The sequence below is a fragment of the Hippocampus bargibanti genome, linkage group LG12, assembly GCF_051943395.1.
Source record: "Hippocampus bargibanti isolate YZ-2025 linkage group LG12, ASM5194339v1, whole genome shotgun sequence".
Classification (NCBI taxonomy): Eukaryota; Metazoa; Chordata; class Actinopteri; order Syngnathiformes; family Syngnathidae; genus Hippocampus; species Hippocampus bargibanti.
The window spans coordinates 9,962,642-9,984,115 of NC_142745.1; the positions used below are offsets into that span (position 1 = coordinate 9,962,642).

Sequence of the window (21,474 nt, forward strand, 5' to 3'; positions counted from 1 at the left end):
GGACGTGTTGAGTCGAGCTCCCCCTGGCGCTTGAATTAGTTTGTAAAAGTTGTTTCCTTTTCACTCAGGCAAATGGCGCCTGACTCGTCCATTCAAATCGAAGAGGACCCTGCAAATTACAAGCAGTGGGCGGTGGTTACGTGCTCCGCGCAAAAAAAAGCAAAATAAAGTTGTGTGTTATAAACAATTTAAATAATGACATTAGCTGAGTAGATTGTGCAGTGATGTTGAATCACCGTCACACCAAATCGATATTAAATTGTGTTAAATTTTAAACATTTATTCATTGAAGAGAAAGGCCGAAAGGAAAAGAAGAGGATACCTTTTTATATTTTTAACCAGGCACAAATTGGGCAAGCCTCACTCGAGGGAAACATTTGGGGTCCTTTTACTTCACGTGCACGTCCCGGGTAGCAACCATGCCTAAGTCGAAGAGAGACAAGAAAAGTAAGAAAATACAATGTTTGCCTTTAAATATATAAGCTTGCCTCGCCATTTATGTAAGATGAGCCATTGATGCGGCCAATGTGAATATATGGGAATTTAGCATGCTCATGTAGACTAGTGGTGCAAGTAGTGTTTCTTCTGATTTTCTCAATGACATTCTCTTGATTTTCCCTTAGTTTCTTTGACGAAAACAGCCAAGAAGGGACTCGAGTCCAAACAGAAACTAATAGAGGAGGTAAAGGTTTGCACAACGATCCATGCTGCTCTACATGTTCGCTGCTGTGTCTTGAGTAACAACTCATTTTACCTTCTAGCTGCGTAAATGTGTCGACACCTACAAATATTTGTTCATCTTCTCTGTGGCTAACATGAGGAATAATAAACTGAAAGACATCAGGACGGCATGGAAACACAGCAGGTATGCCAAGTAATGTGAGAAGAACGTGAACGAATAAACGAAATACTTTTTTTTTCAACGGCATATATGTGTCCATATTAAGAATACGTTTCCTAATCCTCTTTATTTAAATCTTAAACGTGACATTATTTTCCCTCGTCCCCAACAGATTTTTTTTCGGGAAAAACAAAGTAATGATGGTTGCTATTGGGAAAGGAGAAACAGATGAATACAGGGACAATTTATGCCAGGTATGAATCAGCAGTCGAAATGATAATTGAAACATTCCAATTGTTGACTGACCATTGAAAATGATGCTTGCGACCTTGTATTATGTTCTTTGCAGGTCAGTAAGCATCTTCGAGGTGAGGTGGGAGTGGTTTTCACAAATAAAACCAAGGAGGAGGTGCAAGAGTAAGTCAACACGCTATCTGGTATTCATTAAATATCCTTATTTTTTAAGTTGTTATACTACAGTGAAACCTCGGTTTCCGTAATTCTCGGCTTACAAACTTTTCGGTTGACGAATGTTACATTTATGAAAATTTTACCCTGGCATACGAACTATTTTTCGGGATACACACGGAGCTGCCACAATGAGTGATGCGTCGTTTGCGAACGAACCCATTCTCCTGACAAGAAAATGGTGGCCACTGTTGTTGTCCTCAATTCCCCGCCCCCAGTCTTCGGTTAAAGTCACGTGATTGGTCAAGAACGCAGCAGTGGTGGATGGGGTTACAGACAGAGAGTGAGGCCTTTCTCCAAAAAACACAATGGCGTCTTCGGTTAAAGCCACGTGATTGGTCAAGAACCCAGCAGTGGGGGGGATAAACATTAAAGAGACAGGCAGACAGAGAGTGAGTGAGAAAACACACACACACGAAAGGGAGATGGCAGAGCTTGAAACAAAAAAAAAACAAGTGTGAGAATAGTGAGAAAATGGATAGAATACAGTTAAAATATCCCATCAATCAGGCTCCACAAAATGGTGAAAGAAGCCTATGGTTCTCATCAAGTGTTTAATGCTGAGTAAACCGGACACTCGATTCCATCAAGCCATTAACGACCGTCACAAAGTTAAATAAAATGACTTTATTGTACAGTACCGTTTATTTCTTCAATCATAATACTATAGCACATTTATTATACATGAAATAAGGTATATTTTGTGTAGTTTTAAGGCTTAGAAAATTAGAAAGTAGAAAAGTATGCTTTATGGGGACCCGGGAATGGATTATTCTCATTTCAATGGTTCTCTATGGGAAATTATTTTTTGGAATACACACTTTTAGCCTTACACACTCTGTCTGGGAACCAATTAAGTTCGTAAGCCAAGGTGCCACTGTACTACCAAGCTCTGATGCATAATTACTCATTTAACTGTAAAAAAACAACTACAGTAAAGTCTCGTTATATCGATATTCAAGGGAGTACGAAAAAATATCGATATAACCGGGACTATCGATATATCCGATCCTGCGCCGAACTGCATTAAACAAAAGCCGCCAAAAGAGGGCAGCCAAGCGCCATATAAGAAACGGAGCTGGCCATTAGCTCCCTTTTTTTGGGGTCAATGTTGCCTCAAAATGGCACATATAATTCTTTAATGATTGTAAACATGTATGCTTTAACCTTCAGAACTACAGTGTATTTGAAACATTCATAACTGGATGTGTAACAAGAAAGCATATTATCCGAATCTGAAGCCATTGTTTGGATTCACAAGCAATGCAAGACGTCTTGGCGTGAAGTCATTTTTCTTTGCATTTGAATAAAAAGTGACTTCGGCTGTCCTTTAATACACAGTATGGAATGTTAATAATTTTCAAAATCATCGCGCTTCAGCAGACAAAACAAGAAACATTGTTGCAAAAAACGATTGGATTGGATTGGATATGCCTTTATTAGTCTCACAGTGGAGAAATTTACATTTCACAGCTGCAAAGTGATGAAAGGAATGAAAGTAGAAAAACGAAATACATGAGCTGCTGGAAAGGCAGCCACTCTCGCGGCGCCGTCTTGAAGTCAAAAGAACAAAAAAAAAACTAAATAACAAATAATATGACAGCATAGAGACAATATGACAAAACAAAGACACAGAGAGACATTCATTCTTCAGGACTTGCTGTACCCTCTTTGTGATGACATGAAACAGTTCTAGATGAAAGAGGAGAGGATCAAAGCGTCTTTCCACCAGTGGATCAGGGACATCATGGTGGAATGTGCACGTCGACTACAAGCTAAATGTTGAAAGCAAACACGCAGCTGTAGCATCCATTGACGAAAAGAGTGTCACATCTCCTGTTCCACATAAATCTGCTTCAATTCCAAGCCGCAACAGTTCCACATACGCATCGGCGCTCTGCGCTGACGCTCCTTTCTTCTTATTGCGGGTTCCTCAAGCCATGCATCCATCCAGCCGCAGACCGTCCAACGGCACTGACCTTTCCGCTAAACAAAGCGGGGCTGTGAAGATGCTGCCCATTACAGGCGCAAAAAAGCACAATGGCCCCTTTGGTGTCCAGCGATGGCAGTCGAATGGCTCCGACATTCCTCCCATTCAAAAACAGTACTGGCATATTCATGCTGCCGAAAAGCAACCGCTCAGCACAGTCTCCTCCTTGATGAATGTCGTGGTCAAAAATGCTGAAAAACAATCTGTATCCGTTCCACACGATGCACAACAACACAAAGTGACAAAAGAAAACACAAAACAAGACAAAAACAACCCAAAAAAGCAAGGCTCATGAGAGCACTTGCTGAGGCTGCCTACTCGGGCGCCATCTTGGACTTCATTCTTGGATTGCATTCATATACAGTACAGTGGGCATGTACATAACACAACAGGGAAACTGCAACGCTTACATCTTACTGTATTATGTATACAATTTAAAAAAGTCATCAATCTTCTTCTGCTTCCCATTTTTACCTTTTAACACAAACACTTCAATCTCGTCTGCTACACACGAGCTAGCGTCTGAAAATGAAAATGGCTCTGCTACACGGGTGCTGGGCACGTAACCAAGTCACCTGACCAAGTCGACCAATGGCGCGACTGATGGCGTGACACGTAACCAAGACACGTGACCAAGTTGACCAATGGCGCGACCGATGGCGTGTCACGTGACAAAGTCACACGGCCAAGTCGACCAATAGCGCGACCGATGGCGGCTCATGTGACCAAGTCGACCAATGGCGCGACCGATGGCGGCTCACGTAACAAGACACGTGACCAAGTTGACCAATGGCGCGACGGATATATCGATATAAACAACAAAAATGGCCGGCGGGGGATGAAAAGGAGCACCGTAATAACCGGATTATCATAATAACCGGATATCGTACTAAACGGTACTAATTATACATAAAAAGACTAGAAATGTGCAAGGGAAATGAAAATAGTATCGTAATAAGCGGTACTATCGATATAACCGATATCGATATAACGAGACTTTATAGATAAATGAGGACAAAATATGTTCAAGTGAATAGTCGTAATCATGGCTGACTTTTTTTTCTCACAGGTATTTCAGCCATTACAAAGAGATGGATTATGCACGATCAGGAAATCGGGCTCAGACGGACGTAAACCTGAATGAGGGTCCTTTGGAGCAGTTTACTCACTCCATGGAGCCTCAGCTGAGGCAGCTGGGCCTCCCCACTACGCTCAAGAAGGGTACACATCGGAACATGGAGAAAAATAATACGGTCTGATTGATTATGGCATTTTTAAAACTATATGCTTTTATTTTTCAAGGCGTGGTCACACTATTAAAGGACTACGCTGTCTGCAAGGCCGGCGATGTCCTCACTCCTGAACAGGCTCGTATTTTGGTGAGTTAATCAAAGAACATAGTTTTTTTTTAATTCAAGACCAAAAAACAATAGTAATATACGTATTGCATGTTAATTGCTTGAATAATGCTAATAAATTGATCACTTGTAAATAATGGTTAAAATACATGATAAAATATGTGATACCGTGACAAGCAAGTGACCCAAAGCTCGTGTTTTTCAAGACACGAGCAGTTGCTCGGTCGATTTGTTGTGCTCAGTTGAGAGCTGCAATTTGAGTTTGTGGCAGCAAATTTTATAATATGTGGAAAATGAGTTCAAAAAAGGCCAAATGGTTGTGGCAAGTTGTTTGTCAAACCCAGTTCAAGTTGAAATACAAAATACAGAATGAGGAATTGTTTTCCTAAGTACTTGTGGACCAAAGGTCAATTAGTGGAAGGAGTGGGAACAACAAGATTACTCATGCTGTAGTTCAACTTTGCACGACTTCAACTGTGTTTGTACACATTCCAATAGAGCGTACTGTACAGTAATACTCCCAGACATATATGCTTCCAAACAAATACAATGCTTTGCAAAAATGTTTTATTTCTAAGAAAAAAAAAATACGATTTTAATTCCACTTCACAATTATGTCACACCTGCTGAACATTTGTGGAAAGATCTGTTATTTTCTTACATGTGTATATCAAAACGTTCAATGGATTGAGTAGTTTTGCAAGCCACTGTAAGTGCCTGTATTCTGGTGAGTTCCTGGCAGGATTTCCATTTATTTTTAGAAATGCCTTAAAAATGTGTTGTTTTTGTTCACAGAAATTGTTGGGCATCGAAATGGCAGAGTTTCGAGTGACGATCAAATGCATGTGGAGCTCCGAAACGGGCGCGTTTGAGATCTTGGACAATGAGGAAGAGCCAATGCAGGACAATGATGAGGGAGAGGAAGAGGATGGAGACTGAAATAAGACTGCATGCAGGTTTTTGTTTGTTTCTTCATCTTATTTTTAAACCTCGCATCAGGATTTTGAAAGCATCTGGGAACCCACGGTCCTCAGCCCCCCCATCCCAAAATACATAGACTGACATATTTCAAGTTAACTTTAACTCTGGTCCAAAATATTGCTCAGAAGATTGCTTATTTGGTGGGAGACATGTTAAGAATTACATGTACCAACTAAGCAAGTAATTCACAGTGAAAATCAGAAAATGAAGTGTCATTGATTTTAGAAAAAAAATACCTGTGTGTGTGCTGTACAATTTATTCCTCAACATAATTCGTTAAAATGGGTGTGCGAAACCAAATAGGTTTGATCAGGGCAGAAGTTGGAACTTCAAGGACCCAATTAACAGTTGGCACTGTGCATCCATTGACAGAAGGTCAATGTGCAACACTTCCCATGGATTAAAGTACAATTTTCCAAATTACCCAAAAAGCCCAACATCCAATTTTTCATTCTGCGTCATCTATCGGAAATAGTTGGGACACTCGTGAGCCACCAGGTTCCAAGCCTCCCCGAAAGCCTTCACCACCTTCTCAGCCAGAGGACCTTCCTCCACGGCAGCCAGATTCTGTCTGAGCTGCTCCACTGAAGAGATTCCGATGATGACGCCATCCCCAAGGTCCCCCTTCACACAACAAAGACACGTTGTAAACAAATGCCATCCTTCGTTACCTGTAGCCGTTTTGATCCACATGTGACCGTGGCACCTTGAGCTGGGAGTGGTGGTACATCCAGCGGATGGCGGCAGACAACAGAGTGGGCGGTGCCGGGCCGTATGCCCCCTCCAAGGACTTTTGGACCAGTGCAAGGCCTTGGAAGTGACTCTGCTTCCAGTATCTACACACAAGAGGAAGTCAATTCATTCCAAATTAGAATCGCATAGAGTGATACCTCAGCTTACGAACGCTTTAGCTCACCAACTTTTCGCCTTACGAACATTACATTCGCGAGGATATGGTCTTGGCTGGCAGACTAGTTTTTGTCACCACCTTTCTTTGAGTGCAGACGTGGTTTATTATCGAGTGGAGGACACAAAAGAAAGTTACGATCGAGCAGAAGAAGGAGATCATGGAAAAACATGAACGAGGTGTGCGTTTGTGTGACTTAACATCCCAATACCAGTATGCTAAGTCGACCATTGCTACGTGTGGCTAAGGGTATTTCTGTGTTGTCTAAGCAACGGTCTCAGGCAATAGAAGAGGTTGAAAAACTTCTGTTGATGTGGATTAATGAAAAGCAGCTAGCAGGGGACAGTGCAAGTGAGGGTATTATTGCAGAGGAAGCACGGCAACTTCACTCGGGTATCATCAAGAGGCAACTACGTCAACGACCATCACAAAGGTAAATGACTTTATGATACAGCACAGTTTTTCGTTAATTACAATACAATAGCACATTTATTATACATAAGATAAGGTATATTTTGTGTAGTTTTAAGGCTTATTTAATGCTAAATTGTGATTTATGGGGACGTGGGAACGGATTATTCTCATTGTTAATGTTTTCTTATGGGAAATAAATGTTCGGCAGACGACCTTTTCGCCTTACACACACTTTCTGGGAACCAATTAAGTTTGTGAGCTGAGGTATCACTGTATTTTCTCTTAAAGTGGCAACGGGTGTATCCATCTATCAAGAAATAAACACACTTTAGGTTTAAAAATACATTTATTACAACTATGGTAATGTCATTTTTAAAATGTGACTTGGTCTGGCACAGGGATTTAGTCGTACAATTTCCCCCAAAAATATTCAGGGAAGTGTGGAAAATGGTTTGGAAGATTAGTAAAGAAAAAAAGGTGCAAATGAAGGTCTCCTTAAACGACCAGATGGTTAAAAAATAGTTAGCAGTAAAATATTTACAAACAATATACGATAAATGTAAACATTGACGGTAAAACAAGTATACATTAGAATTACTTGATACCTGGTGCTCCACACTTGAGTACTTTTTTTCTTTGTTTTCCCAAGAAAAAAATGTGACATCTCCCTTACCAAATAGACATCAATACATATTTAGATATACGGTAAAGTCTGGTTATATCGATAGTACTGCTTATTACGATACTATTTCTATGAACTCAAGGAGAAAATTACATGCCCGCAGGATCGGATATATCGATAGTCCGGTTATATAGATATTTTTTCCGACTCCCGAGAATATCGATATAACGAGACTTGACTGTATTTGAGGTGGGGAGGCAGTTTTAAAAAGTTACTTTTTGGGAGTGATGACACCCCAAAGTGCTTAAAATTTACCTCGGTATGCTGCAGCCCAATTGTTACCAAAGAATCTTCCTGCAGGCTGAAGTGTGTCTTTATCTTCATAGTGATATTTGCCAGTTAAAAGGCCACCTAAGGACAATGAATCAAAAGTTTAGTTCCATTATATCTTCAGTCATTTCTGAGAAAAAAAAAACGTTTTTGAGGGTTACAAAAGTGAGAAAATGTGCAAAGTTGAGACATTTTATTGGACCATAATGCGAAATGGGTAAAAAAAGGAATGCACCTGCGAGAGGATTGTATGCGTAGAACCTCATCCCAAAGTACCTCAAGCATGGCAGTAACTCGGTCTCCACTTGTCGGGTTGTAGCATTGTACATTCCCTGTCAATCACGGGCCAGATCTTATTTGAACCATTTTATTGTTAAAATAACATGGCACGATGTTAAATTGCATACATTGAATTGTTGCCAGACAATCGCGGGTTAGTATAAAATATGCAATTTTATGATGATACAATTCCACAGGTTTAAATTACGTAGCTTAATTTGCACGTCCACCCAACAAGCCTCATATATGCAGATTATGCTAAACCAAAAAAAAAACATTTTGGGAGCAACGACAAAAAATGTTGCATTCAAGACAGACAAAATCAGGGAGGGAAATGCTGCCTCTTCTACTTTATTTGCAAAACCAATTGAATTACCTGATAAACAGTGGGAACAATCCAGTTATGCTGCCTGCATAGGCACACAATTTCTGCCACTTCCCACGATGCGTAATTGGACAGTCCAAACTCCTTAAATTTCCCCTGAGCAACACATTTTGAAACAAATCATTATCAGGTGCAGGGTGACTGGACATAATGAGTTTTAACCAAATAAAAAGCATTATTTTGCCTCTTTGTGGAGCTCATTGCAAGCCTGCAAGGTGTCCACGATTGGAGTGAGGTGATCAGGGGCGTGCAGGTAGAAAAGGTCCGCGCAGTCAGTCTGCAGTCTTTTCAAAGAGCTCTCCAGTTGAGATCGCACACTTTCTGGCTTCAATGTTTTGCCGTCCCACGGGTTTGCCTTGGTGGCAATGCTGACTGGATCAAGAAAAGGAAAGAACACGTGTCAATCACGTAGAAATTATTCAGTCCTTTTTGTTTGAATGAGCGGCATCTTTTCAACTGTATTACGTTTACAAATATCAACAGAACTGTATATTTTACAGTACAGGTACTTTTTACACTGTTGTAGGTTACATATGTGAACAGCGTGTTTACGACCAAAGGGAAATGTTGAATTAGCCATCTCCAGTTGCATTTTACATTTAATAGAAGGGGGGTCCTCAGGGGATCACTTGATCTCAAATCGGGGTTTATCGTGTCATTTCATCCAATGTTCCCTCTAATTTTTCATGTGTCTGAGCAGACACGCAAGCTCCCTGAGCACACTGAGGACCACGGTGAGCAACATCAGATGTGTACTCGTGATGTGTCGTTCACGAGTAAGCCGGATCTCTGAAGTGAACAAAGAGAGCCGGTTCCTAACTGAGGAACCATTTGGTAGCCAAAAGAGCCGGATTCTTTTAGTGAGCCGAGCTAAAATAACTGGCTCTCTGAAAAGAACCGTAATTCCCATCACTAATGAGTACGGTGTGGCGATACAACAGTTTCACGCCAGTATCACGGCGCATATGGGCAGGGCACATTCGCACCGTTCTGCTCCGATTGGCTGCGTCACGTACGTAAATTGTTCGGCATTCTTGGCTGGACACCTGTCACTCATTGAGTGACATTGCAAAATGTGCGCTGCATAGATGTTCTTGTGCGGTATGTGCAAGCTGTGCCTGATTGCGCACGCGCGCAGCTTAGAGGGAACACTGATTTCACCTGATACGATATTTGCTGAAAATGATCCGTTTTATTATTTTCTGAAGGTTTAATGTCCACAATGCTACAAAAAATTTCCAAATGTACCAAAATTTCCAAATATTGTCGAATAGAAAGATAGTATCTAAACCTTTTAGTTCACAAGTGCTTTTGTTTGTGTTGTTCAGTAGTTAGGCAGTGTAGTCGTGACACCCTTAATTGGTTGCCAGCCAATCGCCAAACTGTCAATTTTAGAGTGTTCGATAAGCCTGTCATGCATGTTTATTGAATGTGGCACCTGGGGAGAGCATGCAAAGTCCACACAAGAAGGCCGGACCGGGTATTGAACTCACGACCACTGCACGGTGAAGCCGGCGGACTAACCGCTCGTTACTTTGCCGCGGTTCCAAAATACGAAGGAGGAATAGTCAAAAGAATGGTGAAATCAAACTTGCTGTAATTTACTCGACCTGTTTTGGGGAGGTTCATGCCCCCAATGATGGCCTCTGACTTTCCGTCCACGTACATGAAAGCAGTGTCGATCTGATTGTGTCCGCGGTCCAGAAAAATTTTGGCCATCTCCTGACTTTGCTCGGCGTCTGCTTTGCCTCCAAAGGCCATTGTGCCCAGCAAAGTAACAGGTCGCTTCGCCGACATGTTTCTCTTCGACAAAATTTTACAAGAAAACTTGCCACACAGCGATTTCGCTCTAAAAAGTGAATTGCCCAGCGAGAGGCGTCGCGCTGTTATTACGTGTAGCATGGTACTCAAGTGCAAAGTTCTGGTGGGACATTTCACGCCGTCAGGGGGCGCTATTGAAATGCTTGGACGTCAGTAACCACACCTCTTACTTCAGACAGATAGCTGTTGTATTCTCAAAATCACTGTAGTCTAGGTGGAGTCAAATCTATTTTGTAATTGAGCACAAGTTACCTGACACGTTTCTCAGGATTCCTCGAGGCGAGGTAAGCTATCTAAAATCTCTCCATACCAACTTGTAACGAAAATGTATATCATTCTTAAAAAAATGCAAATAAACGATTGATTTATAATTTCCGCGAAAAAAAACCAAGGCGGATTCGGGAAGGGAAACTTTTTAAAAATAAAATACATATGTACTGAAAATCCTTTGATGGGCTTAACTGTGCTAGTGTTGCCTTTTTTATTTGGCCACAAGGTGGCGAGCCTTCTCCTGTTTCGGCAGAATCTTCCGCCTTTTACCGTTGAGTGCATGTGTTTCTTGTCACTTTTTGGATAACGGCTTGTAATATTAAAACAGGGCTTAGTCTAACTCTCTCCCAAACGTTGACATAATGTGCTAAAGTAAATAAATAATGGAAGGGTTCAAATAACCTAAGACTTGTATTTCAGAGGGAATAGACAACGCTACAGCCGGATAATTTGCGGCAAAATTGCGACCATGCTTGAGGTAATTTGGGATGCATCGAACCTTCTCGCAGGTGTTAAACATTTTTTTCCGAACAGTTTTACATTTTCTATGGTACGATCAAAATATATTAAGTGTTAATTCACTATATGATAGTCGGCCATTTTGATTTGAAGCAACAATGTTGTGATAAGTACAAAATGCTGATCTTTAATGAACAAATACAAGATAAAATGCCCAATGACCTCCAGGTGGAAGCAAGGGATGTATTTATTTGCGAATTGCCACCCAACCTCCTTGCATGCACGTTACAGTCCTTTCGTTCATATTTGGTATATCTCTGGAAACTCACCTATAGATTTTGGACACATGAGGAAATAGCGTAACCTTGGACTCATCATTGTAATTTTGAGTGGTACGATCTGTGACTCAAAATATTTAATTCAATCATCCACACCATTTTTTTTTTAAACAAATTGAAGTTCAAAGCAACTTTTGTGAGAAAAAAATGCATTATGACATGGAGTGAAGCCCTAAATACAGTAAGTACAATATTTCTTTGAAAACCAATCAAATGAAATGGTAACCAACTGCTTTCACTTTGTACAAACAGCAGAGTCATTAGCTATCTTGTGTCTTAATTTAAACGTCATGTAGTCGACACACAAATCCTCCTCCAAAGACCATTCAGTAGTGACCTGCCACTGTCCGGGGGTCACGAGCACACACGTGACCAATGAAACCTTTGTTTATGAGAACGGCGGTGGCCGCTGACCTCTTGACCATTCATTCAGCTGTTTAACTCCAACACACAAGCCATTAGAGGACTTCATGGGATCCTCAGAATCCAACACAACTGATAACATCACTTCATGTCTGATGAGTACTTGTCTTGTGTTTTTTTTGCGCTGACAGGACGGCGTATTACACCGCATACAGACAAGTGTACCGACAGGATTATCACACAGTCTACAAATGCTGTTCCGGATGGTCTCAACTTAAAGGAGAAGCCGGTTGTCTTTACCGTAAGTAGTGTTTCCTCAATAACATATTTTGGCGGTGAAATGTATCCATTTTCAGAATCAGAATCATCTTTATTGCCAAGTATGTAGAACACACAAGAAATTTGTCTCCGGTAGAACACGGTGCACTGGTATCATCATAAGAAAAATTGAGGCACTATACAGTTCTGTTTGGGTTACTGTTTAGACAGTTAATGGCTTAGGGGAAGAAGCTGTTTAAATGTCTGCTGGATTTGGTGTGCATGAAGTGGTAGCGCCTGCCTGAGGGGAGTAGCTGGAAAAGGTGGTGGGTCCAATAGGATTTTTCCGCGCTCTTGTTTAGATTCTTGCAGTGTGCAAGTCCTCAAGAGTGGGTAGGACAGTGCCAATGATTTTTTTCCCGCTGTCCTAACTGTCCGTTGAAGTCGGATTTTGTGATTATTATTTTTTTTTTTCACAGTGTACCATACTTTCCCGTGGTTAAGGCGCACCCAAAAGTCATGATTTCTTCAATATATGACCCTGCGCCTTGTACGCAAGTTTGCCTAATATGTAAAGTAATATTGAGCCACAACAGATCTCACAACTACTGTAAGTAGCCACTGACTCCATTTCCCCCTGGAGAAGAAGTCGTGTGTCACCCCTGTCTTATTATGTAGTGCCTTATAATGTGGTGTACCTTCTATTTGGAAAACATTTATGTTAATACATTATATTGGGAAAAAGGTTTTTTTTTCATTCATTAAAGGTGTGCCTTATAGTCTAATGCACCTTGTATATGGAAAAAGTTTGACAATACATAATTAATTGGGGGTGCGCCTTATACTCCACTGCGCCTTATACACTCGAAAATACGGTACTTTCTTTCTCGAATGCCTTCCTGTGAGAATGCGAAATGCACCAGTTGAAAAAAAAGTAAAATTCACTTTCCCCAACTAATGATTTTGACGGATGTTGTTTGTTGAAGATACATTTCAATCAATTAAAAGTTTATTCATTCAGTATTTAGTTATTATACATGGAGTGTGGGGAAGTATCAAAGCGACAAAAAGTACTGCTTTCAAGTGAAAATGACAACAAAGTCCTTAAGGAGGGTGTCCATTGCCACCATTAGCCACCGTCTATACATGCGGAAATAGATGGAGTAATGTCTACCTAGCAGATTTCCTGATTTCAGATATGTGAGAGAGGCTACCGATGTGTTTAATCAAGTTCTGGATTGCTGCTTATGAAGTTCAACATGTAGAAAAATTCACAATTCGCCTCGGACAGACTTCACCTCAGCCATGAACAGAATATCTGGCTGAATATAGCAGAATGTCTGGTCTTCTGTTCCAAGTCTGATGCGCCAATTTTTCAGGATCTCCTTGTAGAAGTGACTAATTAGCAACTGCACAAGCAACAGTGGTTGCTAAATGCCAAAGCCCGGTTTTGTCCGAAGTAATGGTCCTTGGCTCCGAATGAAATCGTCAGTCAGAAGGTCACAATGGTCAAGAGGTGCTTTATCTTTGAGAGCGATCCAGAGTTGTCAATCACCACCAGGCCTGTTTGATTTATGTCACGACCTCCAAATGTCAAATGACCCGACTCCGTTGGGCAATGTAATATCTTTCTGTGCCAGGACACCAACTGAAAGACAGACTATCCTGTTCTTATCCCAGAAAGACATTTCCCAAAGCGACAATAAATAATTAAATAAATAAATAAAACAGCACTTATCAGCTGGATCTGGAGACGGCACACACTGATACACACAAATTGAACAAAAACAAACAAAAAAAAACATAAATGTGAACGACCAGTTCAGCAAAAAGTCAGATCTGAAAGATTAACTTACTTTGGTGCATTCTTCAACAAGTAACGTTCTTTGATGGGATTTGATAGCTTCTGATCCACCGTGCATAGCCTGCATACCACGTGCAAGCCCTCGTTAAAGCTTCCTAGTCCACAGCAGGTCCTTTTCACCTGACGTTTTGTGTTTTATGCATCACCTCATATATTGTGGCTGTTTTGACAAGACAAACTATTTTTTTTCCCCCGTTTGGAAACATTTTGAGATGCCTTTCTATCTTGTCACGCTGAAGAATTTTCAGGAGTTACGGTCTGCCAATATAATAGTATGCCAATGGTCTGCACGCTGGTCAGACCCTTGGCAATGTTTTTACTCCACACAGGCAGATCAGACCTGGAATTCAACCTGGTACCTCTGCACTGTGAGGTCAATGCGCGAACCACCGGACCATCGCCATGATCAAACTTTTTTTTGTCATCACAAAATGATATCATGTGTCGTATGACTTTACTTTTTTCTTGATTTTTTTCCCTTTTCGTATGGGCTGATCAAGAAAACTTGCTTATGTAGTGCTTTCCCAGTTCCTTCCACACATCTCTGAGGTGACCCATGTCCATTTGTGAGTCAACTCCAATTGTCTCGATGTCTGGATGTGCTTCTGAAAAAGAGTGAAGAACTCTTGACTCTGATAAAGCGACTTCCTCCACTTGAGAGTATGAAAGCATCCATGATTCGCCTCGGTCCTCAGGCACGGGCCTCGGTTCAAGATGAACGGGGTCAGTCAAAAGTGGATGCAAGAAGTGAAGTGAATTGATGGTGACAATAGCTTTGTGGTGGTGATTATCGTTGGGTGGACAATGGCTCCTCCGGTTTGTCCTCCCATTAAAATGCTGAATGTGAACTGGCCTCCTTTTGTGGCGGCAAAGGTACAACATGCAAAACGGGTCAAGTGGTGCGGACAAAGGCGATGGTACGATGTCTAGCCTTGGGTGGTCTTTATATGGGTGTCATAGAACAGTTTTCCGGCGCTCAGGGCGACCACATGCCATAGTTTAATGTATATCGGCATGGAGCCGGATGCATACAAATGTAACCCTGGGTTGAATCATTGAACAGAACGGCTTTCGTGTCACAGAGTTAGCTAAAGAGGCTAGCTTTCTTAAAAAAGACCCTTTTTGAGACATTTAAATCATAGAAAGCACAAGCAGTGGAATATTGAAAACCGTATTAATAATAATAATAATACATTTTATTTCAAGTATTCCCATTACACAAGCCCAAGATATCACAAAAATACTTTTTTTTCTTCCCGATAAGCTTGAAATAAGCATAAATGAAACTAGTAACCTGCCTCACCATACAACCATCATCTGCGACCCCTTTTAAAGGTTTCTCATTTTTCCCAGATGGAGTTTTAAGAGTTGTTTCCCTTGCCCTCCTGGGTGAAGAACTATATAAATAAATGTGGCATGACTTGATTTCAATCGGCCTTGCTTGATATGTTGAGTGCATACTGTATGTACCATTGATGCTTGTTTGACAAATCAACGCAAAATCTGTCGTTGCCCAATATAAGAGACCCTCGTGTTGTAAATAAAATATTTTGCAAATAGCAGGATTTGATCATCATGATAACAAAAACTTCACTCTGCATTGACCCATTATGATGGAGGGTAAAATGGGGGCTGATTCATTTGCATGCAAATAGGTTTGATCAGGGCAGAAGTTGGAACTTCAAGGAACCAATAAACAGTTGGCACTGTGCATCCATTGACAGAAGGTCAATGTGCAACACTTCCCATGGATTAAAGTACAATTTTCCAAATTACCCAAAAAGCCCAACATCCAATTTTTCATTCTGCGTCATCTATCGGAAATAGTTGGGACACTCGTGAGCCACCAGGTTCCAAGCCTCCCCGAAAGCCTTCACCACCTTCTCATCCAGAGGACCTTCCTCCACGGCAGCCAGATTCTGTCTGAGCTGCTCCACTGAAGAGATGCCGATGATGACGCCATCCCCAAGGTCCGCCTTCACACAACAAAGACACGTTCGAACAAATGCCATCCTTCGTTACCTGTAGCCGTTTTGATCCACATGTGACCGTGGCACCTTGAGCTGGGAGTGGTGGTACATCCAGCGGATGGCGGCAGACAACAGAGTGGGCGGTGCCGGGCCGTATGCCCCCTCCAAGGACTTTTGGACCACTGCAAGGCCTTGGAAGTTACTCTGCTTCCAGTATCTACACACAAGAGGAAGTCAATTCATTCCAAATTAGAATCGCATAGAGTGATACCTCAGCTTACGAACGCTTTAGCTCACCAACTTTTCGCCTTACGAACATTAAATTCGCGAGGATATGGTCTTGGCTGGCAGACTAGTTTTTGTCACCACCTTTCTTTGAGTGCAGACGTGGTTTATTATCAAGTGGAGAACACAAAAGAAAGTTACGATCGAGCAGAAGAAGGAGATCATGGAAAAACATGAACGAGGTGTGCGTTTGTGTGACTTAACATCTCAATACCAGTATGCTAAGTCGACCATTGCTACGTGTGGCTATGTGTGTTTTTGTGTTCTCCAAGCAACGGTCTCAGGCAATAGAAGAGGTTGAAAAACTTCTGTTGATGTGGATTAATGAAAAGCAGCTAGCAGGGGACAGTGCAAGTGAGGGTATTATTGCAGAGGAAGCACGGCAACTTCACTCGGGTATCATCAAGAGGCAACTACATCAACGACCATCACAAAGGTAAATAAAATGACTTTATGATACAGCACAGTTTATTTCTTTAATTACAATACAATAGCAAATTTATTATACATAAGATAAGGTACATTTTGTGTAGTTTTAAGGGTTATTTAATGCTAAATTGTGATTTATGGGGACGTGGGAACCGATTATTCTCATTGTTAATGTTTTCTTATGGGAAATAAATGTTCGGCAGACGAACTTTTCGCCTTACACACACTTTCTGGGAACCAATTAAGTTTGTGAGCTGAGGTATCACTGTATTTTCTCTTAAAGTGGCAATGGGTGTATCCATCTATCAAGAATTAAACACACTTTAGGTTTAAAATTATATTTATTACAACTATGGTAAAGTCATTTTTAAAATGTGACTTGGTCTGGCACAGGGATTTAGTCGTACAATTTCCCCCAAAAATATTCAGGGAAGTGTGGAAAATGGTTTGGAAGATTAGTAAAGAAAAAAAGGTGCAAATGAAGGTCTCCTTAAACTACCAGATGGTTAAAAAATAGTTAGCAGTAAAATATTTACAAACAATGTACGATAAATATAAACATTGACTGTAAAACAAGTATACATTAGAACTACTTGATACCTGGTGCTCCACGCTTGAGTACTTTTTTCTTTGTTTTCCAAAAAGAAAAATGTGACATCTCCCTTACCAAATAGACATCAATACATATTTAGATATACGGTAAAGTCTGGTTATATCGATAGTACTGCTTATTACGATACTATTTCTATGAACTCAAGGAGAAAATTACATGCCCGCAGGATCGGATATATCGATAGTCCGGTTATATCGTTATTTTTTTCCGACTCCCGGGAATGTCGATATAACGAGACTTTACTGTATTTGAGGTGGGGAGGCAGTTTCAAAAAGTTACTTTTTGGGAGTGATGACACCCCAAAGTGCTTAAAATTTACCTATCTCTGTATGTTGCAGCCCAATTGCTACCAAAGAATCTTCCTGCAGGCTGAAGTGCGTCTTCATCTTCATAGTGATATTTGCCAGTTAAAAGGCCACCTAAGGACAATGAATCAAAAGTTTAGTTCCATTACAAAAAAAAAAAACGTTTTTGAGGGTTACAAAAGTGAGAAAATGTGCAAAGTTGAGACATTTTATTGGACCATAATGCAAAATAGGAAAAAAAGGAATGCACCTGCGAGAGGATTGTATGCGTAGAACCTCATCCCAAAGTACCTCAAGCATGGCAGTAACTCGGTCTCCACTTGTCGGGTTGTAGCATTGTACATTCCCTGTCAATCACGGGTCAGATCTTATTTGAAACATTTTATTGTTACAATAACATGGCACAATGTTAAATTGCATACATTGAATTGTTGCCAGACAATCGCGGGTTAGTATAAAATATGCAATTTTATGATGATACAATTCCACAGGCTTAAATTGCGTAGCTTAATTTGCACGTCCACCCAACAAGCCCCCTATATGCAGATTATGCAAAACCACAAAAAACAAACATTTTGGGAGCAACTACAAAAAATGTTTCATTCAAGACAGACAAAATCAGGGAGGGAAATGCTGCCTCTTCTACTTTATTTGCAAAACCAATTGAATTACCTGATAAACTGTGGGAACAATCCAGTTATGCTGCCTGCATAGGCACACAATTTCTGCCACTTCCCACGATGTGTAATTGGACAGTCCAAACTCCTTAAATTTCCCCTGAGCAACACATTTTGAAACAAATCATTATCAGGTGCAGGGTGACTGGACATAATGAGTTTTAACTGAATAAAAAGCATTATTTTGCCTCTTTGTGGAGCTCATTGCAAGCCTGCAAGGTGTCCACGATTGGAGTGAGGTGATCAGGGGCGTGCAGGTAGAAAAGGTCCGCGCAGTCAGTCTGCAGTCTTTTCAAAGAGCTCTCCAGTTGAGATCGCACACTTTCTGGCTTCAATGTTTTGCCGTCCCACGGGTTTGCCTTGGTGGCAATGCTGACTGGATCAAGAAAAGGAAAGAACACGTGTCAATCACGTAGAAATTATTCAGTCCTTTTTGTTTGAACGAGCGGCCTCTTTTCAACTGTATTAAGTTTACAAATATCAACAGAACTGTATATTTTTACAGTACAGGTACATTTTACACTGTTGTAGGTTACATATGTGAACAGCGTGTTTACGACCAAAGGGAAATGTTGAATTAACCATCTCCAGTTGCATTTTACATTTAATAGTTATAATAATTTTGCAAATTTCCCCATTGCGGGACGAATAAAGGTATTCTGATTCTGATAGCAGGGAGGTCCTCAGGGGATCACTTGATCTCAAATCGGGGTTTATCGTGTCATTTCATCCAATGTTCCCTCTAATTTTTCATGTGTCTGAGCAGACACGCAAGCTCCCTGAGCACACTGAGGACCACGGTGAGCAACATCAGATGTGTACTCGTGATGTGTCGTTCGCGAGCAAGCCGGTTCTTAGAGCCGGATCTATTCGGGGAACAAAGAGAGCCGGTTCCTAACTGAGGAGCCATTTGGGAGCCAAAAGAGCCGGATCCTTTTAGCGAACCTAGCTAAAATAACCGGCTCTCTGAAAAGAGCCGGAATTCCCATCACTAATGAGTACGGTGTGGCTATACAAAAGTTTCACGCCAGTATCACGTCGCATATGGGCAGGGCACATTCGCACCGTTCTGCTCCGATTGGCTGCGTCACGTACGTAAATTGTTCGGCATTATTGGCTGGACACCTGTCACTCATTGAGTGACATTGCAAAATGTGCGCTGCATAGATGTTCTTGTGCGCTGAGTATGTGCAAGCTGTGCGCGATTGCGCACGCGCGCAGTTTAGAGGGAACACTGATTTCATCTGATACGATATTTGCTGAAAATAATCCGTTTTATTATTTTCTGAAGGTTTAAAGTGCACAATGCTACAAAAAAATCCAAATGTACAAACATATTGTCTAATAGAAAGATAGTATCTAAACCTTTTAGTTCACAAGTGCTTTTGTTTGTGTTGTTCAGTAGTTAGGCAGTGTAGTCGTGAGCCTATCCCAGCCGTCTTCCGTCACAAGGCAGGGCACACCCTGAATTGGTTGCCAGCCAATCGCCAAACTGTCAATTTAGAGTGTTCGATAAGCCTGCCATGCAGGTTTATGGAATGTGGCACCTGGGGAGAGCATGCAAAGTCCACACAAGAAGGCCGGACCGGGTATTGAACTCACGACCACTGCACTGTGAAGCCGGCGGACTAACCGCTCGTTACTTTGCCTCGGTTCCAAAATACGAAGGAGGAATAGTCAAAAGAATGGTGAAATCAAACGAGCTGTAATTTACTCGACCTGTTTTGGGGAAGTTCATGCCCCCAATGATGGCCTCTGACTTTCCGTCCACGTACATGAAAGCAGTGTCGATCTGATTGTGTCCGCGGTCCAGAAACATTTTGGCCATCTCCTGACTTTGCTCGGCGTCTGCTGTGCCTCCAAAGGCCGTTGTGCCCAGCAAAGTAACAGGTCGCTTCGCCGACATGTTTCTCTTCGACAAAATTTTACAAGAAAACTTGCCACAGAGCGATTTCGCTCTAAAAAATGAAGTGCCCAGCAAAGTAACGGGTCGCTTCGCCGACATGTTTCTCTTCGACAAAATTTTACAAGAAAACTTGCCACACAGCAATTTCGCTCTAAAAGGTGAATTGCCCAGCGAGAGGCGTCGTGCTGTTATTACGTATAGCTTGGTCCTCAAGTGCAAAGTTCTGGTGGGACATTTTACGCCGTCAGGGGGCGCTATTGAAATGCTTGGACGTCAGTAACCCCACCTCTTACTTCAGACAGATAGCTGTTGTATTCTCAAAATCACTGTAGTCGAGGTGGAGTCAAATCTATTTTGTAATTGAGCACAAGTTACCTGACACGTTTCTCAAGATTCCCCGAGGGGAGGCAAGCTTTCTAAAATCTCTCCATACCAACTTGTAACGAAAATGTACATCATTCTTAAAAAAAATGCAAATAAACGATTAACTTATAATTTCCGCGAAAAAAAACAAGGCGGATTCGGGAAGAGAGACTCTTTAAAAATAAAATACATATGTACTGAAAATCCTTTGATGGGGTTAACTGTGCTAGTGCTGCCTTTTTAATTGACCAAAAGGTGGCGCGCCTTCTCCTGTTTCGGCAGAGTCTTCCACCTTTTACCGTTGAGTGCATGTGAGTGCATGTGTTTCTTGTCACTTTTTGGAGAACGGCTTGCAATATTAAAATAGGGCTCAGTCAAACTCTCTCCCAAACGTTGACATAATGTGTTAAAGTAAATGAATAATGGAAGGGTTCAAATAACCTAAGACTTGTGTTTCAGAGGGAATAGACAATGCTACAGCCGGATAATTTGCGGCAAAATTGCGACCATGCTTGAGGTAATTTGGGATGCATCGAACCTTCTCGCAGGTGTTAAACATTTTTTTTTCCGAACAGTTTTACATTTTCTATGGTACGATCAAAATATATTAAGTGCTAATTCACTATATGATAGTCGGCCATTTTGATTTGAAGCAACAATGTTGTGATAAGTACAAAATGCTGATCTTTAATGAACAAATACAAGATAAAATGCCCAATGACCTCCAGGTGGAAGCAAGGGATGTATTTGCGAATTGCCACCCAACCTCCTTGCATGCACGTTACAGTCCTTTCGTTCATATTTGGTAAATCTCTGGAAACTCACCTATAGATTTTGGACACATGGGGAAATAGCGTAGCCTTGGACTCATCATTGTAATTTTGAGTGGTACTACCTGTGACTCAAAGTATTTAATTCAAGCATCCACACCATTTTTTAAAACAAATTGAAGTTCAAAGCAACTTTTGTGAGAAAAAA

At 41.2% G+C, this 21,474-nt stretch overlaps 4 protein-coding genes across 8 annotated transcripts in view; 2 read left to right on the plus strand and 2 right to left on the minus strand.

The window, feature by feature from the left end:
• Positions 1 to 383: 383 nt before the first annotated feature.
• mrto4 (MRT4 homolog, ribosome maturation factor) lies at positions 384 to 6,081 on the plus strand. The gene is made up of 8 exons (XM_089010777.1): positions 384 to 447; positions 624 to 682; positions 762 to 865; positions 1,014 to 1,095; positions 1,191 to 1,258; positions 4,369 to 4,520; positions 4,602 to 4,678; positions 5,453 to 6,081. The coding sequence occupies exons 1-8, from the start codon at positions 420 to 422 to the stop codon at positions 5,594 to 5,596; spliced, it is 714 nt and encodes a 237-aa protein (XP_088866903.1). The 5' UTR covers positions 384 to 419; the 3' UTR covers positions 5,597 to 6,081.
• A 19-nt stretch (positions 6,082 to 6,100) lies between these two features.
• On the minus strand, positions 6,101 to 10,493 carry akr7a3 (aldo-keto reductase family 7, member A3 (aflatoxin aldehyde reductase)). Of its 2 annotated transcripts, XM_089010775.1 has the most exons (8): positions 10,186 to 10,493; positions 8,760 to 8,947; positions 8,567 to 8,671; positions 8,147 to 8,243; positions 7,897 to 7,992; positions 6,627 to 6,630; positions 6,345 to 6,474; positions 6,101 to 6,262 (listed from the first exon to the last, which is right to left on the minus strand). In XM_089010775.1, exons 1-8 carry the CDS (start codon positions 10,475 to 10,477, stop codon positions 6,101 to 6,103), a joined length of 1,074 nt encoding a protein of 357 aa, XP_088866901.1. In that variant the 5' UTR covers positions 10,478 to 10,493. The 2 variants fall into 2 exon arrangements, with proteins under 2 accessions (XP_088866901.1, XP_088866900.1); XM_089010774.1 differs by lacking the exon at positions 6,627 to 6,630 and having other exon boundaries at positions 6,104 to 6,262.
• Positions 10,494 to 10,565: 72 nt separating this feature from the next.
• Positions 10,566 to 21,474, plus strand: part of megf6b (multiple EGF-like-domains 6b) — a 63,799-nt gene continuing 52,890 nt past the window's right edge. For all 4 annotated transcript variants that reach the window (XM_089011203.1, XM_089011205.1, XM_089011204.1 and 1 more), the window contains exons 1-2: positions 10,566 to 10,680; positions 12,018 to 12,127. The gene's annotated coding sequence lies outside the window, so the exon portion shown is untranslated. The remainder of the gene's footprint in view (positions 10,681 to 12,017; positions 12,128 to 21,474) is intronic.
• LOC148890414 (aflatoxin B1 aldehyde reductase member 4-like) lies at positions 15,130 to 20,367 on the minus strand. The gene is made up of 7 exons (XM_089011214.1): positions 19,947 to 20,367; positions 18,416 to 18,603; positions 18,223 to 18,327; positions 17,801 to 17,897; positions 17,565 to 17,664; positions 16,006 to 16,135; positions 15,130 to 15,924 (listed from the first exon to the last, which is right to left on the minus strand). The coding sequence occupies exons 1-7, from the start codon at positions 20,230 to 20,232 to the stop codon at positions 15,763 to 15,765; spliced, it is 1,068 nt and encodes a 355-aa protein (XP_088867340.1). The 5' UTR covers positions 20,233 to 20,367; the 3' UTR covers positions 15,130 to 15,762.